This window comes from Anomaloglossus baeobatrachus, chromosome 1 (assembly GCF_048569485.1).
Source record: "Anomaloglossus baeobatrachus isolate aAnoBae1 chromosome 1, aAnoBae1.hap1, whole genome shotgun sequence".
In the NCBI taxonomy this organism is placed as follows: domain Eukaryota; kingdom Metazoa; phylum Chordata; class Amphibia; order Anura; family Aromobatidae; genus Anomaloglossus; species Anomaloglossus baeobatrachus.
Genome location: NC_134353.1, coordinates 52,019,205 through 52,041,729, shown reverse-complemented (window position 1 = coordinate 52,041,729; position 22,525 = coordinate 52,019,205). Strand labels below are relative to the sequence as shown.

The window sequence follows — 22,525 nt, the reverse complement described above, 5'->3', positions numbered from 1 at the left end:
AATATTGTCATATGTACCATTGAGTCAATAATTTGAAGGACCATCTTTCTCTGCAATCACTGCTGCAAGTCTATTGGGGTCTGTCTCTACCGGCTTTGCACATTTGGAGGCTGAAATTTTTGCCTATTCTTCATCGCAAAAAAGCTGTAGCTCGGTGGAATTTGATGGAGGTGTCTGTGGTCAGCAATTTTCAAGTCTTGTCATAGAGTCTCAATGAGATTTAGGTCTACTCTGTGACTGAGCCATTTACACAAATGAATATGCTTTGATATAAACTATCCATGTTAGCTTTGGCAGTATGTTTAGGGTTTTTATCTTGCTGGAAGCTGAATCAACTCCTAGTCTCAAGTGTTTTGCAGCCTTCAACAGGTTTTTCATCCAGGATTGTCCTTTATTTAACTACATTCCTGATTGGGTTTCTCATCTGAATAAAGCTTGTTGAAAGGTTGCAGAGCAGCCAATCAGCAAGCTTTTAGGCTGTGGACACTTTTGGAGCCATGCTAAGCATTGGCATGGCTGTGATTAGCCAGTGCACTAATAGGGAACATGACCTTGGTGGTGCTGCTGATGGTGTAGCTGCTTTAGGACAAGGATGCGGTAGATCTGTGCCTGCCACACTCCAAAGTGAAAAACCTTCCTTTGGTACCTGTGGGCCGCAAGCTGTTCTTCATCATTTCATAGGCTTGAGTAATGCTGCACAAATGGTCAGGCTAGAATATGTTGAGGCTGTTTTAGATTATATGGCTGCCAGTGCCTCCAGTTCCTTGGCATTCTCTTCCACCTAGTGCGGCTGCCATTTTAAATCATCGAGAGGAGAATGAGGACGGGGGGGGTACTTTGGCCAAACTGGTGGGACCCGGTAGGACTGGGGGAGCACATTTATCTCTCATCTGACCTTGGTGATCATGCAAGCTGGGGCAGAAATCATTTTATTACCAGCACTGCATTAACTTTCACATGGTCACTGTTATACTGTGTATAACGGTGATCATGTGACCGGGGACCGGGAAAACCGACCAGTATCGTGATCTCCAGGGTCTTAGCTACACCTAGTAACTGAAATCTCAGAGATTTTCCGACACTGGGGGACGCTATACCCTTTTTCCTGAGCATCGGTAAAAAGCACTGAGCGCTGAGGAATAAGAACCCTTAACTGCCACCGTTTAAAGGCAGATCGGCGGTCGTTAAGGGGTCAAACGTCTTGCTCTGTGAGTAAACTCTGCCAATGTATGTCTGCCTTCTTTCAACAATAGTTTTTTCAAAATAAACTCTTCAGATACTCAGTGAACAGCATGGGAGAGGTGCTTAAAGGCTAAATGGCTGGGACAGGAAGTAGCAAGTCTATTTGGTGTACCTGCGGCTTGATCCCAAATCAAACTACATGCTTTTTAAATGCAGCAACTAGAATGTACGCAAATGGAGTAGAAAATTTGGTCCTGTATGGGAACTGTAAAACAGGCAGTATAAGAATTGGTTCCTAGGGACTATTTGCATCATTCTCCAACATCACCTCCTTGAAAATGTGCAAAACAGTGGGAACCTCAACAAGTCACCTGTCACTTCTGGTTGTTGAGCACTCCATTGAATCTGTCGTCCATTGCCCATCTCTGTTAATATTGAGTGCTGTGTGGTGGATCTCGGGCAATGTTAGCTCTGAGGGTCATACAGGTAAAGAGACTGTTTAGAAGCTTTTGTAAACATTGGTTGCTTTGTGGTAGATCTCAGATGAACTTGGCCATGAGGGTCAACCTGGTAAAGAGGCTGTCAATGGCCTTTTTGAAATAGGTTTTCTGGGGGAGGGTAAATCTTTACATTTTAAATAGCAATACACCTCCCACTGATGACAGCTTGTCGTTGCCTCTGGGCATCATGGCTAACTTAAGCAAATCCTTGCTACTGTCACTGACAAGTGACTGCCAAGTTCCCATGACTGTTACCAGAGTGGATTACTGTGTAGCCACCCTGCTGGATGCCTGCTACTACGACAACGTGACATGGTTACTTCCATCACTGAAGAATGGCCAAGTTCCCTTTTAATCATGGGCACAGTACCCCCAAACCAAAAAATGTAAATAGTCTTATTCCATTAGTCATAGATGTAGTAATTAGTCATGTCTGCCTGCTTTGAAGACAAATTTGGGTGAGGTTTCTTGAGTGTATTGGCAAAGTCTCTAAAGAGGCTCTGCAGGGGCCTTCAATTGGGTACCGTGTTGAATCTGTGTTAAATCTGGGGTAATCTTGTCTGTGAGGGTTTACCAGGTAAAAGGCTGTTTAAGGGCCATTTTATAAATTCGATTGTCTGTGGGGAAACTTTGTCAATCTTGCCTGTGTGGGAAAACAGGGGACATCATTTATTTAACTTGTTGCTCTAAAATTAGATGCTGTGGAGTGGATCTCAAGCAATGATAGCTGTGAGAGTCAACCAGGTAAAAAGGCTCTTTTTAAGGGCCTTTCTTTAAAAAAAATCAGAGGTCTGTGGGGGAAGTCTAGCAGTCATGGCTGAGTGGGTGAACCAGAAATAAGGGATTTTTTTTTTTTTTAATTGTTGATCTGTAGAGAATTTCTGAAATCCATCTCTGTCTGGTCACTGTTAACATTTTTAGGTTCTGTATTTACTTGCTATGTAACCATAGTTGCTAAGATGACAGAAGCCCTTTAAATAATTTATCTATCCACATTTGTTTGCAGGGCAATTGTCTTATGCCGGCGTCACACGGTACGATATATCGGGCGATATGTCATCGGGGTCACGTTGGTAGTGACGCACATCCGGCATCGTCTGATATATGGTAGCGTGTAACAGCTACAAGGGACTGTTAACGAGCAAAAATACTCACCTTATCGTTGCTCATTGACACGTTGCTCATTTTCAAAAACGAGCGTTCCTCCTTCTGCGCGCCGGTTGTTCATCGTTCCAGAGGCAGCACACGTCGCTTCGTGTAACACCTCGGGAATGACGAACTGCTGCTTACCTGCGTCCCGCCGGAAATGCGTAAGGAAGGAGGTGGGCGGCATGTTACGTCCCGCTCATCTCCGCCCCTCCGCTTCTATTGGCCGGCTGCTGTGTGATGTCGCTGTGACACCGAACGTCCCTCCCCCTTCAGGAAGAGGATGTTCGCCGCCCACAGCGACGTCGTCCTCGTCCGGGAGGTAAGTACGTTTGACAGGGGGTTAACGACTTTGTGCACCACGGGCAACTAATTGCCCGTGACAAACAAACGACGGGGGCGGGTACGATTGCTCGTGCAATCGCACGATAGATCATCTCGTGTGAAGCCCGCATTACTCTTACCCCCATTTTGCTTCCTTTTGCCACTCCATAGGCTATGTGCGCACGTGTACGTAATTCATGCAGTTACGCTGCGCTTTGTAGCGCAGCGTAACTGCATGCGTCCTGCGTCCCCTGCACAATCTATGGAGATTGTTCAGGGGCCGTGCGCACGTGGCATATTAGAACGCAGCGCTTCGGCTGCTGCCTGAATCGCTGCGTTCTAAGAAGTGACATGTCACTTCTTCCGTGCGCTTTGCCGGCAGCCCCTGCTCTGTCTATGGCAGGAGCTGCAGTCAGCGCGCACGTTCTCGCTGGCACCATGCGCTTCAGAACGGAGCTTTTCAGCTGCACTCTGAAGCGCACCTTTTCGGTGCGGTGCAGAGCGCACACGTGCGCACATAGCCTTAGCCCTTACTACAACCATTTTACTGCACAAAATTTCGGGTTCCCATTGACTTTGTAAGAGGTTTATTGTCCAGGGTCAGGTTCAAGGTCCAGTTTGGTTCTGGAACCCACCTTTCTTTTCTAGTCCATGCTGATTCAGCAAACCCAAATATCCATGTGTCTGCTCATAAATCATTTTAAATATTTTATTTCATTTCTATTTGTTTTTAGAGGTTTTTTTCTCTCTTTTATACTCTTGCTCATATGTATATTTTAAACATGTCATTACATGTCAGTATTTTTTTTCATTTAATTTTTTTATATTTTTACATATACAGTATGTATATTTTTAAAAAAATCTTTACATGTCATTATTGAAAAACGAATGTCTTTTATTTATCTAATTTTAGTTTTTATTTGATATTTAGTTTTATATTTCTATGCATATGTATATTTTAAGGAAGTCTCTACGTGTCATTATTGTAATCCTGATATATTTAAGTGTTTTGATTTGTTTATAATTTTATATTTAATTTAATGTTTTTTTTTGTTTTTAGATGTTATATGTATATGTAGTTTTTTGACCACCATCCTTGCTGCACCTCTGATCAGTGGATGAAGTAGACCCTGACCCCCTGCGGAGACTCTGGAGACCTCCTCTGGTCATAGTTTACATATGAGTGCAGGTAAGAATCACAGGTGTGGCTTATACAACTGAAGTGAATACCTTTTGTATTTATCTGTGGTCAGTGAGGGCCAATAGTATATAATGGCTAATAAAGGTCATTCTTTATTCTTATATGGGTGTGAATTTTGCATTTTGCAATCAGGGGCTTTCAACACATTATTCGTAGAAGTATAAAAACCAAAGGCTTCCATGACTATAGCAGATCTGTGCATAAATTTGTCTTAATTAAGACCTCACTGGTTCATTCACATTCATGATGTAGGATGAAATTAGCTTCCAGCCAAAAAGCACAATGGCAATTCCCTCTTCCATCATGTGGCCATCAGTTTCATTTGCTAAGTTTTATAATTGTAATAGCCGTAAAAACCACTGGTAAATACAGAGTCTAAAGTAAAGGTTACGACTATAGAAGGGCAAATAGTAAAATATTCGGGTTCCACTTATGCTATCCGAAATCTGAATACTAATCCACTATTCGTCGCGAATAACAAACCTAATGCAAGTCAATGGGGAATCGGGGCATTTTTCTTGAAGATTTCCCAGAATAATGGTCAGGTTTCCCATTGATTTGCAATAGGTTCCTTATTCATGACGAATAGTGGAGTAGAAGTAATTTTTCCGATTGCATAATCCAAACCTGAATATTCCATTATTATCGCCCATTTTTAGTTACGACTTCATTAAAAAGAACTTTTCTTAAATAGTTTTTTTTATCTTTTTCAAATAAGATTACCTTTATCAAAATGGAGGATATCAGAATGGACGGCATCTTTATAGATCTGTATCTTAAATATTTGCAAATGTTTGTTTAAATAAAATTAAATAAATCATATTGGAAGCTAAATGACATATTGTAGAGTAATGACTCAAAAAAAAATTAAGGTTCAACAATAAATGATTCCGATTCCTGTACATAGATAAATAATCTATCATTAGATCAAAGCAGCAATAGGAATTTCATAGTGATATTTTTGTATTTTATGTGGCATGATTATCAAACAAAAATGTATGTTTTTTTATTAAGTAATTTATTTTTATTTAAATTGTTAAAAAAAAAAAAAATTATGGTGTGGAAGATGCAACTGTGAGAAAAAGCAAATTACAAGTAAACTAAAACAAGGGCTGCTGATAAATGATTTCACGATGATGCGTACAATATTATTGTTTATTATTATTACACAATTAATTCATTTAACAATTTCTTCAAATAAATAAAATAAAAACTTAAATATTACACGGCAAAACAAAAATTCATCTCCAAAAATTAAGGTGCATTATATTCATTTACTTTTTATTACTTTATCATTGAATTATTACTAGTTAGTTATTTATGAAGAATTTCTAGAATTTCAGCTCCGTAACTGAATGTTGTTTTATTACCTATTTTTATACATTTTGTAATTGACATAAAAATTGAGAAAAAGTATTTGAGATTCTCATGTGAAGACCTCGCCTTTATCAAGATTTTTTTACTTTCATTTCACACTTTAATCCAAATAGGGGAAAAAACAGCTCGAAATGCAGCTGCAATATAGATCAGTAGAACAATGAATGAAAAAAAAATGATTGTTCTCTGGAGCCTCTTTGGTCATTGCCCCTTCACTTTACACATTTTTTTCAAAAGATGCATCCAACTGGATGTTGAGGGAAAAAAAAACAGTATGCGAAACCAAGCCAATCACTGGTCTTGGGCAGGGCGGATCTATACTCTGGAGAAGTGTAAAGCCAGCACTCCAAAGCCACTAGGCACCTGTGGCCAGAAGCACCTTAATGTGTGAAGGTTCCCAAAAAGAGAATTAGCTCAACCCATCTTCCAGCTCATCAGAGATCAGCAAGTCTTTGTCAAACTCATCCAAAAAGTGCTCAGGAGACCACAGAGATGGAAGGATATTATGGAAACTGTAGCATGTACCACCAGCAAAATTTGCAGTCAACACCAACGGCGGACAATATTGGAATTCCAAACTATACACCTTCAACAAACCCTTTTTGGTTAAATGGGTCAGGAGTGAACACGCCTGCCTATCTTCATGGAGGTAATTCAAGTTCCTACATGCCACCTTCTCATGGATCTCAGAGACAATATGGGCCAAATTCATCTGGATTTATTGGAACGGAATTTAATTGGATTTCCAGATCTTCTCAGGAGGATCTTCTGAAGCTCATGAGGCCTCCATACTCCTACTCGGCTCTTATTGCCATGGCCATTCAAAATACTCCGGAAAAGAAAATAACCCTGAGCCAGATATACCAGTACATGGTAAAACATTTTCCTTTTTATAAATCAAACAAAGCAGGATGGCAAAATTCGATTCGGCACAATTTGTCTCTGAACGACTGCTTTAAAAAAGTGCCAAGAGATGAGAACGACCCAGGTAATAATATGACTAGTGTCATTCTAATTAATTTTATTTTTAAGTTGCAATAGTATTAGTATTTTCCATAGAGTTGCCCTTCATTTTGTATTTTAATTTAATTTTTTTTATTTATTAAAAGTATGGAAAACCATAAATAAATCTATAAACATAGCTGTTAATTCTTTGCACTGTGCACTTCTAGTCATAGAGTTTTTGCCCTCGAGTGGCCCAAGAGCAGCTGACCATAAAACATGCTTGACTGCACTTGGGCCATTTGAGGGTAAAACAAAAGTAAACAGTTTAACAGAAAATATTCCTGTAAGGTTTTTTTATTATAAATTTAGGATTTTTTCACAACTGGATTGACTTTTAGATCTAATCTCAAAGAGGGAGTTTTTTTGTATTTAAACAAAATTCAAAAACTTTCAAATGACTAGGCTTGAGTAACCAGACTTTTCCTATAAATTTTTTTGCAATATTTTTTTATATCTGGTTACGAGAAAAATCATTTTAAATAAAAAATATATATTTTGTAAAATATTCATCATAATAGCCATTGTAACATTGCTATTTATATATTGTTTATATTACATTTTTTTATTTTTGTTAACACTGTTTAGGCAAAGGCAATTATTGGACTATGGATCCTAACTGTAAAAAGATGTTTGACAATGGGAACTTTCGCCAGAGAAGAAAGGGCAGATCAGAAGCCAAAAAGACTGATGCTGTCACAACTACAGGTGGAGAAGAAGATCGCTCGGCTCTAGGGAGGAAAGGTGGTGATAGTCCATCTACAGTTACCCCATCATCTCCAGTGGTGGTAGCTTCATCAGAAGATCGAACGAACACATCTCTCCCTGGAACCAGCTCTACCCATTGTTTAAATAACTTTTTTAGCATTACGAATGTCTCCTTGGACTCCAGCTCAGTGAACAGGCCGGACAGGCCGGTGTCTCTGGGGCTGGTCAACGAACTATCCCAGAGGAACATCACTTCTTTAAACGGTTTCACCCCAAGCCCTGTGGTGCAACCATCTGCAGATTTCCAGGACACTTTACAGTTCAACAGAGGCCCCTATTATAATTCTTTTACCATCCACAATCAGAGCAGTCAATTGAACAGCCATGTGTACCACAATTTTAGTACGTTACAAAATGTGTAAGCTTTAGAGGGGGGGGCAGCGGCGGATTATATACAATTTGTATTTATGAGGTTTGATTTTTGTATGTAATATTTAACTTACTGTTTGTATGAGTTTTGCAATAAATCGTGTAACAAGAAAAAGTAGTTTTTAAATTAAGCTTTCTTACTGATTGGGAAAGAAAAAGAATATAAACCAAAAAGAGGTTTTATGAAAGAAAAAGTGCTTGTATTAAAGGGATTTTTATATCTATTGCTAACTTTTTATCTTTAGCTATCTCATATCCACTTCATATCAATCTATTTTGTATACCAAGCGCTTTCATATTTGTCTATTTTTTCTTAGAGATAATTAAATTAATAAAAGTAATTTGTTTTGGGGATAATCGTTCACTCTACCAATTAATAATCTAAAAACATTTTTAAAAAATTGTATGTCCTCCAAAATGGTTTTTTAATAAAAATTTCAGCTCAAGGTGGCAGAGCACTGCGACTAATGAATCCATGAAATATTGCTGTGAATGTTAAAAATATAAGGTACTTAGTTTGCGGGGGGGGTTTTAGCAAAGAGTGCAAAAGTCATCCAACCCCATCAAGGTCATCCAACAAGTCATCCAACCCGAACCCCAAAAATATGGCAAAGCCCAAGTCATTTTTTTTTTTTTAGTTTTTGGCAAAAAACTTAAAAAGAAAGATTAAAAAAAAGGGCTTCCCTGGATTTTCTGTTGCCAGTGAAGGTAACAGCAAGCAATGGGGGTTAGCAGCCAGTAGCTGTGGGATTACCCTTAGCTAGCAATAGAAAATACAGCGGGAGCCCACACATTCTCTGTGTCGGGTCTGTGATTGCCTGACAGCACGGTACTGTAAAAAAGAAATAATTTAAAAAATGACATAGTGCTCCACGGTATGTTTGATTCTCAGCACAGATAAAGCAGATGGATAGGGGCTTGATTTATTTTGGCTGGCTATCAAAATATAGGGAAGCCCATTAATTTTTATTTAAAAAAATAATTAAAAAAAAAATGTGTAGGCTCCCGCTGTATTTTTATCGCCAGTCAGATAAAGCCAGGCAGCTGGGGGCTGGGATTCTCAGCAGCCCGCAGCTGCCCCTGGAAATGGTGCATTGTTTCTTAGTGCCATTTCCAGGTGCTTTACCCGGCTCGTTTAGTGGCCCTGGTGGCGGTGGCATGCTGGGTAATAAAGGGGTTAATACCAGCTTTGTATTCTCAGATGATACTAAGCCCAAAATTCATGGTGTCACGCAAAATTAGACTTGGCCACCATGAATTTCTAGGAAACAGTAAAAAAAAACACAACACAGAGAATTTTTTTTATTAGAAATAAAACAAAAAAAAAATTAGACTCCATCTTTATTATAGAAAAAGTTCTTAGTCCGACGTAATCCACTGGGACACCAAAGTCAACTCTGCTTCATCACTGTGCACAGTCACAGTCTATACATAGTGAGAAGCAAAGAGCAATGTCAAAGAGGCTGTTAGGGGCCTTTTTTAAAAAAAGTTTTTCTGGAGGAGGGTAAATCTTTACATTTTAAATGGCAATACATCTCCCACTGATGAGTGCTGATACTGGGTAGTCACCCTACTGGATGCTTGCTATTGCAACGCAGCTCTCACATTACTTTGTTTGAGATTTGGAAGACTTTATTCTTCATAGGCTGGAACAGTTTATCTGTGGACATTGTGTGACCATCTCTTAATGGATAATGGCGGATCTGAATTAGGGTTTTGAAGGGTAATAAATTGGGGAATGAAGGTGTCTCATGTCTTTTTAATTTAATATTTCCCTCTTTTTATGTCTTTAAAGTTCACTTTGAAGGAATGATGTGGGACCTCACTATGGATTATGGCGTACCTGAAAGGATTTTTTTTTCTAATAAACTGGTGGATGAGGGCTTGTATCGGGGGGTATATTATAAATAAAATATTAGTTTTTTTAAAATTTTAAAATACTTGATTAGTAATGGGGGTGTCTGATAGATGCCCACCCATTAATAATACCAGGGCTTGCTTCCAACTGGCAATACATAGCTGGCGTCAATCCCATATATTACCCCATTCATCGCCATACAAGGGAAACAGGATGAGCAGAGGCAAAGCGCCACTTCTGTGGTGGCTGTGGCCTGCTATTTTTAGGCTGGGGAGGGCCCACAAACCATGGTCCTCCCCAGCTGTACACATTACCTTGGCTGGGGATCCAATTTTGGGGAGAAACCACTTTTTTAAAATTGTTTAATTTTAAATAATTCTAACCCCTTCACCCCTGGCAATTGTCAATTTTTTGTTTCTATTTTTTGTTCCCCTTCTTCCGAGAGCTGTAACTTTATATTTCTTAGTCAATCTTGCCATATGAGGGCTTGTTTTTTGCAGGATGAGTTGTACTTTTAAATTAAACCGTGAGTTTTACCATTTAATGTACTGGAAAATGGCAAAAAAAATCTAAAGCTGGTGTCACACACAGCGACAACGACAACGATGTCGCTGCTACGTCACCATTTTCTGTGACGTTGCAGCGACGTCCCGTCGCTGTCGCTGTGTGTGACATCCAGCAACGACCTGGCCCCTGCTGTGAGGTCGCCGGTCGTTGCTGAATGTCCAGCTTCATTTTTTGGTCGTCACTCTCCCGCTGTGACACACACATCGCTGTGTGTGACAGCGAGAGAGCGACGAAATGAAGCGAGCAGCGAGCAGGAGCCGGCGTCTGGCAGCTGCGGTAAGCTGTAACCAGCGTAAACATCGGGTAACCAAGGGAAGCCCTTTCCCTGGTTACCCGATATTTACCTTCGTTACCAGCCTCCGCTCTTGCTGCCAGTGCCGGCTCCTGCTGTGTGCACATGTGGCTGCAGTACGCATCGGGTAATTAACCCGATGTATACTGTAGCAAGGAGAGCAGGAAGCCAGTGCTAAGCAGTGTGCGCGGCTCCCTGCTCTCTGCACTGTGACATGTAGCTGCAGCACACATCGGGTAATTAACCCGATGTGTACTGTACCTAGGAGAGCAAGGAGCCAGCGCTAAGCGCGGCTCCCTGCTCTCTGCACATGTAGCACAGCGACGTTATGATCGCTGCTTCTGCTGTGTTTGACAGCTAAGCAGCGATCATAACAGCGACTTACAAGGTCGCTGTTACGTCACAGAAAATGGTGACGTAACAGCGACGTCGTTGTCGCTGTCGCTTAGTGTGACCCCAGCTTAAGTGCGGAAAACTTGCAAAAAAAATGTGCACAAATTATTTTTTTTTTGTTTTTCCACCATGCTCAGTATATGGTAAAACTGATGTGTTCCTGTGATCTCTCAGGTCAATTCGAGTTCGTAGATACTAAACATTTAAAGGTTTACTTTTATCCAAGGGGTTAAAAAAAATTCTGAATTTTGTCCAAAAACATTGGCACACTTTTTGAGCCATATTCCGCGACCCGTGGTGTTCTCAATTTTTGGGATATGGGTCTTAGTGATGGCTTATTTTTTGTACTTCGAGATAACATTTTTAATGGTACCATTTTTGTGCCGATCCTATTTTTTGACTATTGTTTTTGTTACTGTTATTGCATTTTGTGCAAAATTTGTAATGACCAAAAAAATGTAATTTTGGCGCATGGAATTTTTTTGCTGCTACGCTTGTTTACTTATCAAATTAATTGATTTTATATTTTGATTGGGCATTTATGAAAGCGGCAATACTAAATGACTATTTTGCTTTGTTTTTAACCGTTAAAAGTTCAAATCATCCCATTGAAAATTAAAGTTTTTTTTATTTTGTTAAAAATGTTTTACATTTTGTTTTTTTTTTTTTTTGTGACTGCAGTGACCGGGCCTGATCTGACGATAGTAACTCAGGTCACTGCACTGCTCTGCTAGCCAATGGGGAACATTCTGTTCTTCATTGACTGGGACAGTGAGTATGGTATAGATCGTCGTGGGACCCCCTTATTGGATTACGCCGGACCCAAATTTGTTTTTTCTTTTCAATAAATTGATGAAAAAGGGAATGTTTTGGGGAGTGTGTTTTCTCATAAAAATTTTTTTGTTGTCTATATTTTTTATTACTGACTGGGTTAGTGATATCGGGTATCTCTTAGATGCAGTGACATCACTAATGCCTGGGCTTGATGCCAGGTGACATTACACAGTTGGTATCAATCCCGTATATTACCCAGTTTGCCACCGCACAAGGGCAATGGGATCACCTGGGGCGAAGCACCAGGATTGGCGCATGTAATGGATGCCCCACTTCTGGGGCGGCTGCGGTCTGCTCCACGGATGTGCATTGTTTAAAAAAATTAGCCCTATGGACTGCATCATGGATAACGCAGAAAATAAATGGCTTTATATGGAAAGGGGTGGATGTTAACAGCAGTAGTCAAAATGAACATTTGGGGCGAATTTAGTTTGGCTTGCTCTCATCTGGAGTGATTGCAAACTGTGGAGAAATCCAGTCCTTGTTAAATTTAATCAGGGTAAGTCTGTCTACATTTTCTGTGGAGAAGCGCGAGTGACTATCTGTGATGATTGCCCCAGCAGAACTGAAAACACGCTCTGACATCACACTAGCATGATGACTTAAGTACCCCTCGATTATGTTGTGCAACTTCTCCCTCCTTGGCATTGCTACAGGCACAGATAGCCCTTGCTGATGTCCTGGTTTACTGAAAATGGCCCAGTTTTCACACATTCCCCCCCCCCCCACCTCTGTTGGACCTGGTGTTGGTGTCTTTACCCATTAATCCTTGGTGTTGAAAAGAGCTGGTAACTCTGCCACCAGCATTGTCTGAGGGTGATGTCTTCATCAACTGATCTAAAATGACCCTCTTGAAGGATTCCATTTTGCAACTTTTTGGTGACTCCAAAACGAGAAAAGAAAATTTGAACTTGTACCGTGGGTCCAGAAAGGTGGCCAACCAGTATATGTTTTTAGATAAAATGTGTAACACACGAGGGTCTTGCCACAGACACATAAACTGTGCCATGTGGGCCAAGCTGCAAACAAGAAAAGGTTCTGTATCCCAACCAGGAGGAACAACACCCATCCTCTCCTTACGCTGACTCGCCTCCTCCTCCACCTCCTCCTGTCCAGTCCATCCATGCTGGACAGACATGAAGCTGGGGTTGGAGTCCCCTGGGTAGCACAGAAAAACAAATCTTCCTCCTCATTCTCCTCATCACTCAGTGTTGCCTCAGAATATTGTCTGGGCTGGTTTGTATCACCCATTGGGCAATCTGGCTCCATATCCATATACTGGGCACTCAAAGCTTCCTCTTTGAGATTATGCAGTGATTGTTTCAACAGACATAGCAGTGGGATGGTTAAGCTGATAATAGGCTGATCACCGCTCACGAGCTTGGTGCAGTACTCAAAGTTCTCAACAACCTCACAAATGTCAGCGAGCCTCCCCCTACTCAACAGTTGTTATGTGTGGTGCCTGACTGGAAGATGATATTCTGCTACTGCCATCTGCTGCTCATTAACCATCGCCAACATATAGAATGTAGAGTTCCACCGTGTTGGCAGGTTGCACCTGAGTCAGTATCTATAAATGCATGCAGTTGCACACTGAAAAAGCCAAAAATGTACAAGGGAAAATATGGCACTGCATTACTGCAAAAGAGAGATATTGCACCTGAGTCAGTGACTTGGCAAATTAAAGCACTTTTGCAGAGCTGTAAGACCAGCAAAAGCAGTAGAGGAATTGCAGAAATGGGCACTAATACGGCGTACCTTCTCAAGTAGGTACGGCAGGTCAGGGTATGTTTTCATAAATTTCTGAACAACTAGGCTCAGCACGTGAGCCATGCATAGCACGTGTACCAACTTGTTGACCTTTAAAGTTGCCACCAGGTTGTGCCTATTGTCACAAATGAACAGGCCGGGTTACAGGTGCAGCCACTGATCGATCTGCTCCTTTATACCTTGCCACCACTCTGCTGCAGTGTGTCGTTTGTGACCTAAAAAAATCAGCTTCAGCAGAGCGTGTTGCTGCTTTGCCAATGCGCTGATGCACAGCTCCCAGTTTGGCAGTGATGGAGAGGGTAATTCAGCAGAGGATGAGGAGCAGCAGGAGGAGGAGGGGAGACCGGAAGTGGCATATGATGAGGCGGAAACGCTGGTAGAAGTTGGGCCCGTTATTCTTGGCGTGGGTAGAATGTGTGATGTTACAGTTTTGAGTTTGTCTCAGCCTCCACAAGGTAAACCCAGTGTGCCGTGGCAGATATATATCGTCCCTGTCAAAAACAGCTTGTCCACGTGTCTGTTGTTAGGTGGACATTCCCAGTTACGGCATTAGTCAGAGCACGGTTAAGATTGTTTAACACATGCTTGTGTGACGCCCTGGACTAGCCAGGTAGTCACAAACATAACAACACACACACACACCCTCCCCTGGATAGTTCACACCAGTCAAACAAAAACCCTTGTTGCCTCCCTCCAAGGCCTGATGTCCACACCAGGTGGGGCGGAGCCAGGTGGTTGGCCCCGCCTACCGAGTAGTTCACAGGCCTGGAGGCGGGAAAAGTGACAGTTTTCAGTTGGAGTTGAGAGTGAGAGGACAGAAACTGCGAGTGTCTTTGTCGGAGCCCAGGCACTGACAGCAAGGTTGGCAGACGGTGGTGGCCGTCTGCAGGAGTTAGTGGATCTCTGTGGAACCGTAGGACCGGGGTCGGGCGGCGGCCCGCCGGTACCGAGCCGGGGAGCGGAGTGAAGCTAAGCACACAGGCGAGCCATCAGACCCCGACTAGGCTTGGAGACGCCGACAAAGGTCAATTCCGAAAGTGACGAGAACCCCAGGGGTTTCCTAACACTCAAGACCCGACAGAAGGCAACAGTCCACACCGTGAGGATACACAGCCACCGCCATAGGCTAAAGATCCAAGTGCCAGAGCCTGCGGACAAAATGGGCTCCTTCGGTACCTATACGCCGGGGAGCGGACTACCGGTGGGCAACCACAGGAGTCAGAACATTCTAACAAGGTGCAGGGAGAGACAGCCACCATCACCCTGTCCGGGGAGAGCACAAACACAGCAGCCGGCTGCGGAACCCGTCCATCCAGCCATTTGATTTACAAGAGACTCTGTCATTGACTACCTGACTGAGTACACCAGTGCCATCCGGCACCGCGCCGCGCTGCCCCTGCAACCCTACACCCCGGCCATCCAGTCTCCCCATATCGCCATCCGGGCCCCGGGATCACCAACCCCTACCCACGGAGGGGACAACATCCTAGCTGCTCCCTACCATCGCTCCCGGGATTCCCGTCACCAGCAGCGGTGGTGCCCATAATCACCATGACCCGTGGGTGGCGTCACGAACTATCTCCCAAAACAAACCACCCCCCTTTTCACTCGTGGACGAGGAGCGCTGCTCGAGTCCCCGGGTCCGGCCCACCGCTCGAGCCACCGACCAGCAGCAGAAGCCCTGGACCCGAGCGTGGTGAGCGCATCCCCTCCGCCTGTGACAACTTGGCGTCCACGAACAGGATAGAACCAATCTACCTACCAGTAGAAGTGCGCCTTGCAGTCCCCGCCGGCGGCATCCGGCCGAAAAATTTGAAGTGCCGCCATCTTTGGCGTGAAGATCTCCCGCTCGAGCGTCTTCCCCGAGCAGGGAAGGTGCAAAAGTGAAGCCCCGCCCCCAAAGAGGAAGTGCTAGAAAGAACCAAGGGGGGGACGGGAAAAAGATGTCTGTGCCTGGCGGAGGAGCGCTGGCCGCAGGAGCGGCGGTGCTTAACGACCGCATGTAATTAGCGCTACAGAGTGCAGGGACGCCAGGACTCTGCCGGAACACGTTCCTGGATCCAGCAGCAAGATGTGCCAGGAGCTCCAGCCGTTTGATTTACCAGAGACTCTGTCATTGACTACCTGAGTGAGTACACCAGTGTCATCCGGCAACCCGGCCATCCAGCCTCCCCATATCGCCATCCGGGCCCCGGGATCACCAACCCCTACCCACGGAGGGGACAACATCCTAGCTGCTCCCTACCATCTCTCCCGGGATCCCCGTCACCAGCAGCGGTGGTGCCCATAATCACCACAACCAGTGGGTAACGTCACGAACTATCTCCCAAAACAAACCACCCCCCTTTTCACTCGTGGACGAGGAGCAGCAGAAGCCCCGGACCCGAGCGTGGTGAGCGCGTCCCCTCCGCCCGCAACACTTGTGTAACGCGGGGATGGCACAACGGGCAAAATAGTGGCGGCTGGGAACACTGTATCGTGGGGCAGCCACAGCCAACAGATCACGGAAACACTGTGTTCCCACAAGCCTAAAAGGCAACATCTCCACGGCTAGCAATTTGGCAATGTGTGAGTTTAGGTTTTGTGCCTGTGCAGGGCTGGGTTTTTCCACTTCCTTTCCAAGATCTCAGGCAGGACAACTGGACGCTTTCCTGGATGGAAGGAAGTGGATGTGGTTGATGTTTGCTGTGTCTGTGCAATTGCACCTTGTAGGCAGGATGTATGAACGCCTGCTTCCTGGACAGCAGATTGTGAAGGACATAGCATAGGCAACATGGCAGTGATTTGACCCGCAGATACAAATTTAGTACCTTGGTGTTCTGCCCACCTACTTGGGTGCTTGGCTGCCATGTGGTTTTGCGTACTGATAGTGCTCAGGTTGCCTTTGCCCTGGCCACTGCTCAACTTGGTATGGCAGATGCTACAGATTACAATGTTTTTCTCTGAAGGACTTTCAGAAAAAAATTCCAGACAGCGGCTAAATGCCTCCTTGACCTGACTTGAGCCACAGTGGGGGTGCTCTTGCGAACAGTGGATTCATCATCGACTACCTCGTCTTCCATATCATCCTCCTTCTCAGTTGAAATTGTAGGCTGACCTGATGGCACCTGTGTCTCATCATCATCAGCCTGCATCGCTGGAGACAGTAAATCATGTTCTTTAAAGTGGCTTTCTTCTGGCCATAGGTCTTCAAATAATTGTGCATCAATGCATGCCACTTCCTCACATCCCTCTTCAATACTGCATGGCGAGAGGCCAGAACTAACCAAAGGATATGTGCCGCCACCATGCCTGCAGCAGCTGAGCTGCTCGGAACCAGACCCGCTGTGTGGCTCGAGGGGTCACGCGGACATGTCAAATGAAAAGGGGGACGTAGTTGTACGGGATTGGCCGTATTCAGTTCGTGACGCCACACACGGTGTGTGGTGAAAGGTGGCACCACCGCTGCTCTTGTGGGACACCCCGGGGGAGATGTAATGGCAGCTGGATGTTAACCCCTCCATGGGTAGGGATGGTTGCCCCGCGGCCCAGTGGCTCTGTGCAGGGGATGGCAATGGCAGGGGCCTGCGCGCCCGGACATACCAGGGGATGTTTGGTTACTCACAGTTGAATAAATCACACGAGTCTTTTGGTAAACCAAGGTGCTGGTGGCCGGTCGCTGTGGCCGGTTGTACTCTGGTCCCGTCTTTTCCATCTGCACTGTTTTTGCTTGTGTTGGACTTCCCGTTCCGGAACACGGGAGTCCACTCCTGGCTTGTTGTGTACCTAAGGAGCCATGCCCGCTGACGCTGACCCGTGGGATCTATCGGGACCTGGCAGTTACCCTATCCCTCTCTATGGGTGGCTGTCTCCTTTTGGGACTTTGGTTGGGACAGGACCTAAAATCCTGCCCTCAATTGGTTAATTAGCTAGGCCGTTGGTTCCGGTCCTGGCTTCAGGGTCCAAGTACCCCCTCTGTGCACGGTTTCCAGGTCAGTGCCATGGTGTCGGTACCGGCGGGCTCCAACCCTGTCCTGGTCCACCTTGGATCTCCGGCTGCCGTCTTCCCGTCGCCTGCTGATGGGGACCACCGTCTGCCACCTAGCCAAGGCACCAAGGCTCCAACCCTGGCGCCAGTCAACTTGAGCTTCAACTCCACTCCTCTCAACTTGAACTGTACACTTTTTCTGCCTGTTTTCCCGCCCCGGGCTGTCTAGACCCCTAGGTGGGCATTTTCTAACCGTCTGTACAGCCCACTGGTGTGCCTGTCTTGCCCTGAGGGGGGTGGCTAGGGTTTCAGGTCGGCTGTATGTAACCTAGGTGAGGGATGGTGTTATGCGGGGACCTCTTGTGTGACTACCTGGTTTTGCCAGGGCGTCACAGATACGTACAAAACAGACCCTCAGAGTGGCCAAGCTTGGGGTCATATGTCTCCTGTGACTGATGATTGGGGGAGAAAGGAGGATCAGGTTGAGGACTGGATGGGCCCGCCTTCTGTGTATTCACAGTAGACTGTGTGGTTGTGGAAGATTGGTTGCTGCTTGACAAATGCGAAGAGGCCTTGTCTACCATCCAAGACAGAATCTGCTCTCGCTCTTCTGGCTTCTACACATGTTTACATTCCAGATCGGGAAATTTGGCAAGAAACATAGTGGATGCATCAAGCTTCTTCCAACCTGACACAGACAGTGCATTGTCGCCCACCACTGACAATGCCACGCCCACGTCTTTTATTGAGCCTATAACACTGATCAGCCAGCTAATCACAGTAACGCCACAACCAAGATGGCTACGGCATTATTCTGATTGGTTAAAAAGCCCTGCATGTTTATTGGCTGCAAATCATGCGCAAAAAATGGCTGGGCAGGACATTTAAATATAGCGAGGCAAATACACCATTACTCGCAATATAACGAATATCCCGAGTACCATACTATTCTGCGAATAGTAACAAATACATTCGCTCATCACTAGAAATTATACAGGGTTTTCTAAATATTTTAAAAATAAAAATCTGAAATTTGTGACACACATTTGTATTCACATAAATATTCTTTGATATAAACCATCCATTGCAGCTCTGGCAGTATGTTTATGGTCGTTGTCCTGCTGTACGGAGAATCTATGCTCATAGTCGTTTGCAACCTCTAACAGGTTTTCCTCCAGGATTGCTCTGTTTTTAGCTCTATTTATCTTTCCATGACCTCTGAGCAGCTTTCCTGTCTCCACTGAAGAAAAGCTGCCCCACAGCATGATGCTGCCACTGTAAACAGGTGGCACAGGGAGCGCTGTAGTTGTCGTGGTCGTGTGACCCCCTGGCCCTTGCTCACACGCAGACGATCGAGCCCGTGAACGTGTGGGGTGCATTCACTCACTTGCCTTTTCAGGGTTATCAGCCCCTCTTCTTTCCTTTCAGCAACTTGCAATAAACAGGAGATGACACAAGCGGCTGCACTTCAAACAAACGTAACTTTTACTGAACAGTTCTTTGCAGGGTTCACATTCATAGAAAAGCAGACATTTAAATTCTTGGTTTCACTTTCGGTTTCGTTTCTCTTTCAGGCTCCTCCCAGATTTCTATCTCTTTCTTCCTTCCCGTGCATGCTTGCAGTAATCTGCAGTCTTCCTGACCTCTGTGTTCTCCTATGCCCGCTGGCACTAGCCTGTAGTTCCCCTGTTGTCCTGAACCCTCTCGGTGGTGCTCTGTTAATGGCGTACGTTTGTGCTTCATCCCCTTAGCACCGGTTCGCTTCTTCCTTCATGCCCGATGGGTCCGCAAGCCCCCTACGTCGCCCAGCAGGCTGCCAACAATGGACCTGCTCATAGGGGAACTCGGGGCACCGAAATACCTTGCTCCCTGCCACTCAAGCAGCCCTGCTTCAACTCCTGAACACTTGACAGTTTCCATGGACCTAGCCTCCCAGCTCCTCCCAGGCCAGAAACGCAGTTAACCTTTGGATTACATTTTACTGTACATTACATGTCCTACTTTACACTGGCCGCTAGATGGCCTTGGCGCACACTTCTATCAGATAACAGCAAAACAACTGGTAAAACTTCAATTATACCGATGACAATAAAATACAGCAATCGACGACTTCAGAGGGAGCTTTGCTGTCCTGGTCCACTCTCTTACAACACCACCATGTGTCACGATGGGGATGGCTTTTTCAGTGTGATGTGCAGTGTTAGTTCCCTGCTAGAAATAAAGGTAAAAAGAGGTAAAGAAAAATGATCAAAATCTGAGGTAAAATACTGACCAAATACTGAGGTAAAATACTGACCAAATACTGAGGTAAAATAGTGATTAAATACTGAAGTAAAATACTGATCAGTACCTGAGGTGAAATAGTGACCAAATACTGAGGTAAAATAATGATCAATACCTGAGATAAAATAGTGACCAAATACTGAGGTAAAAAAACTGAACAAATACTGAGGTAAAATACTGATCAAAACCTGAGGTAAAATAGTGATCAAAACCTGAGGTAAAATACTGACCAAATACTGAGGTAAAATACCGACCAAATACTGAGGTAAAATACCGACCAAATACTGAGGTAAAACACTGATCAAAACCTGAGGTAAAAGTACTGACCAAATGCTGAGGTAAAATACCTACCAAATGCTGAGGTAAAATACCTACCAAATGCAGAGGTAAAATACCGACCAAATGCTGAGGTAAAATACCTACCAAATGCTGAGGTAAAATACCGACCAAATACTGAGGTAAAACACTGACTAAATACTGAGGTAAAATACCGACCAAATACTGAGGTAAAATACCGACCAAATACTGAGGTAAAATACCGACCAAATACTGAGGTAAAACACTGATCAAAACCTGAGGTAAAAGTACTGACCAAATGCTGAGGAAAAATACCGACCAAATGCTGAGGTAAAATACCGACCAAATGCTGAGGTAAAATACCGACCAAATACTGAGGTAAAAAACTGACCAAATACTGAGGTAAAATACTGATCAAAACCTGAGGTAAAATACTGACCAAATACTGAGGTAAAATACTGATCAAATACTGAGGTAGAATGCTGATCAAAACCTGAGGTAAAATAGTGATCAAAACCTGAGGTAAAATACCGACCAAAAACTGAGGTAAAAAACTGGCCAAATACTGATGTAGAATACTGATCAAAATCTGAGGTAAAATACTGCCCAAATACTCATTGTGTGAAGGTGACCTAAGGGCCCCTGATCTCACTGATTGCTTTCTGTGTTGTCAATATAACGTCGGTACGGCAGGTAATTCCACACAACGGGAGTGGTGCAGACTCGATGGTGGACCCAGTAAAGGTGAGTTCAGAGCAGTTTGTTTTTTTAAAGTGAAGGATAAAATATATTTAAAGAAAGAACATTTCTTTTGGACTGAAACACTATTTTTGGGTATTAATGTTTTTGTTAAATTTTTACAATTTAGTAGCTTTGTGTATAGCCTAAATTATAGACTAATTGGGATTCTGATCTGGCATATATCCTAGGGCATATGAAAAGGCTTCTAAAAAGTCCACTTGTGACTTTTAGGATTGCTACTTCCAATAGGTGGCGCTAGAGTCTGTCTCCTTTCCTGGAGAGACAATTTGAATAATTCCCAGAGGAGCCTTGCAGCTATAAGTCCCTTCACCACTGACAGCCAGACTGGTTTGTCAGGTCTCTGTAAGGAGAATAAATGCAAATGTGTCGCCAGGGGTTAAGGGGATACCCAGAACCGGGCCAAGGGTCGCTTCTGGAAAGGGGATCACGGTGTCGTGACCCGGTCTGTGCTCCCTGGTTCCACAATAAAAAGGGGGGTTATGTTCGTGACGCCACCCGTGGAATGTGATCAGAGATGACCACCGCTGCTGCAGAACCTCCGGGGTGATGAAAGGCAGCTTGAGATGGGACGGCTCCCCACGGGTAGAGCCTTTTCCCCGGGGCAGTGTGTTAGTCTATGGGGGGAGTGCAGGACACGAGCACAATAAACAGGCAGACTCACGGTTTTGCAGTTTCTTTGTCCTTTACTGATGATGGTATTCAGCAGAGTACTGTCCACGGAGTCTGTGAGGGGTTCAGGGCTTCTCCCACCCAGTCGGGCCGTTTTGGCTTCCTTGTCTGCACTGTGTGTCTGTGGCCCTGCTGCTGTGTGAACCATGCAGCCGGCTCTGCTCTGCTCTGCTCCTAGGTACCGACCTGACAGGCAACTCGAGTCCTTACTAGTATGTTCCTGAACTCTGCGCTTGTTGCTTGTGTCTGTGGTACAGGTGAAAGATCTGGAATCTTCACTTCTCTGGTGGTAACTGTGCAGTATGTAACCTGCAGTCTCGGATCCAGCATCCGTTCTGTGTGCTCCACTGGGATGAGCTCAGCAATGCTCTGTCTCCCAGGAATGTTCCTTTGTGTAATCTGTCTCCTTTCCTCAGACCCTCAGCTAGGCCTGGAATTGGTCAGTGGATCCTGAGGTGAGCTAAAGCCAGCTTCCAACCTGCAGAGATCCTTTCCCCTCAGTGCTCTGCACTGAACTTCCAAACTGAAACTACTGACCATTTCCCCTTCCCACCAGAATATACAGGGGAGCAGCTTGGTCTCCCCCTTCTGGCCAGGAGGTCTTGGTGTTGTGTGTGGGGAGTTAACCCTTTGTGTGGCAACCCTGGGGTGCCACATTCCCCCTTAGTGAAGAACAGTACTCCGGGACTGTGAAACAAACAAACAAGTTATCACAACAATTATATATATACAGAGTCTCAAAAGGAAAAAATACAAAAACCTTAAAGCTCAAAAAGAGTCCAAAATGTTCAAAAACATATAAGTGTTCATACAGGATAGTCTCTGTAGGTACTGGGCTTTTGGTCTTAACGTTGCAATTAAATAAACATTTCAATCAACAAACACTTCTTAAAGGTGTCTCTACTCTGGTCATAAGTGCAGTAGGCCTCACGGCCCTCGGGCCACCAACATGTGATCAAGTTGT

The 22,525-nt window shown here is 44.4% G+C and overlaps 1 protein-coding gene and 1 pseudogene across 1 annotated transcript; both read left to right on the top strand.

The window, feature by feature from the left end:
• LOC142255882 (forkhead box protein I1c-like) overlaps nt 1–1,823 on the top strand; it is a 44,150-nt pseudogene extending 42,327 nt beyond the window's left edge.
• A 46-nt stretch (nt 1,824–1,869) lies between these two features.
• LOC142254968 (forkhead box protein I1c-like) lies at nt 1,870–7,862 on the top strand. The gene is made up of 3 exons (XM_075326745.1): nt 1,870–1,989; nt 6,136–6,718; nt 7,321–7,862. The coding sequence occupies exons 1-3, from the start codon at nt 1,870–1,872 to the stop codon at nt 7,860–7,862; spliced, it is 1,245 nt and encodes a 414-aa protein (XP_075182860.1).
• Nucleotides 7,863–22,525: the final 14,663 nt, after the last annotated feature.

Coding starts and splice junctions, on each gene's coding strand:
- LOC142254968 (XM_075326745.1), top strand. CDS start 1,870: ATGGCTAACTTAAGCAAATCCTTGCTACTGTCACTGACAAGTGACTGC. Junction 1,990..6,135: donor ATGCCTGCTACTACGACAAC/GTGACATGGTTA, acceptor GTTCCCAAAAAG/AGAATTAGCTCAACCCATCT. Junction 6,719..7,320: donor AAGAGATGAGAACGACCCAG/GTAATAATATGA, acceptor AACACTGTTTAG/GCAAAGGCAATTATTGGACT.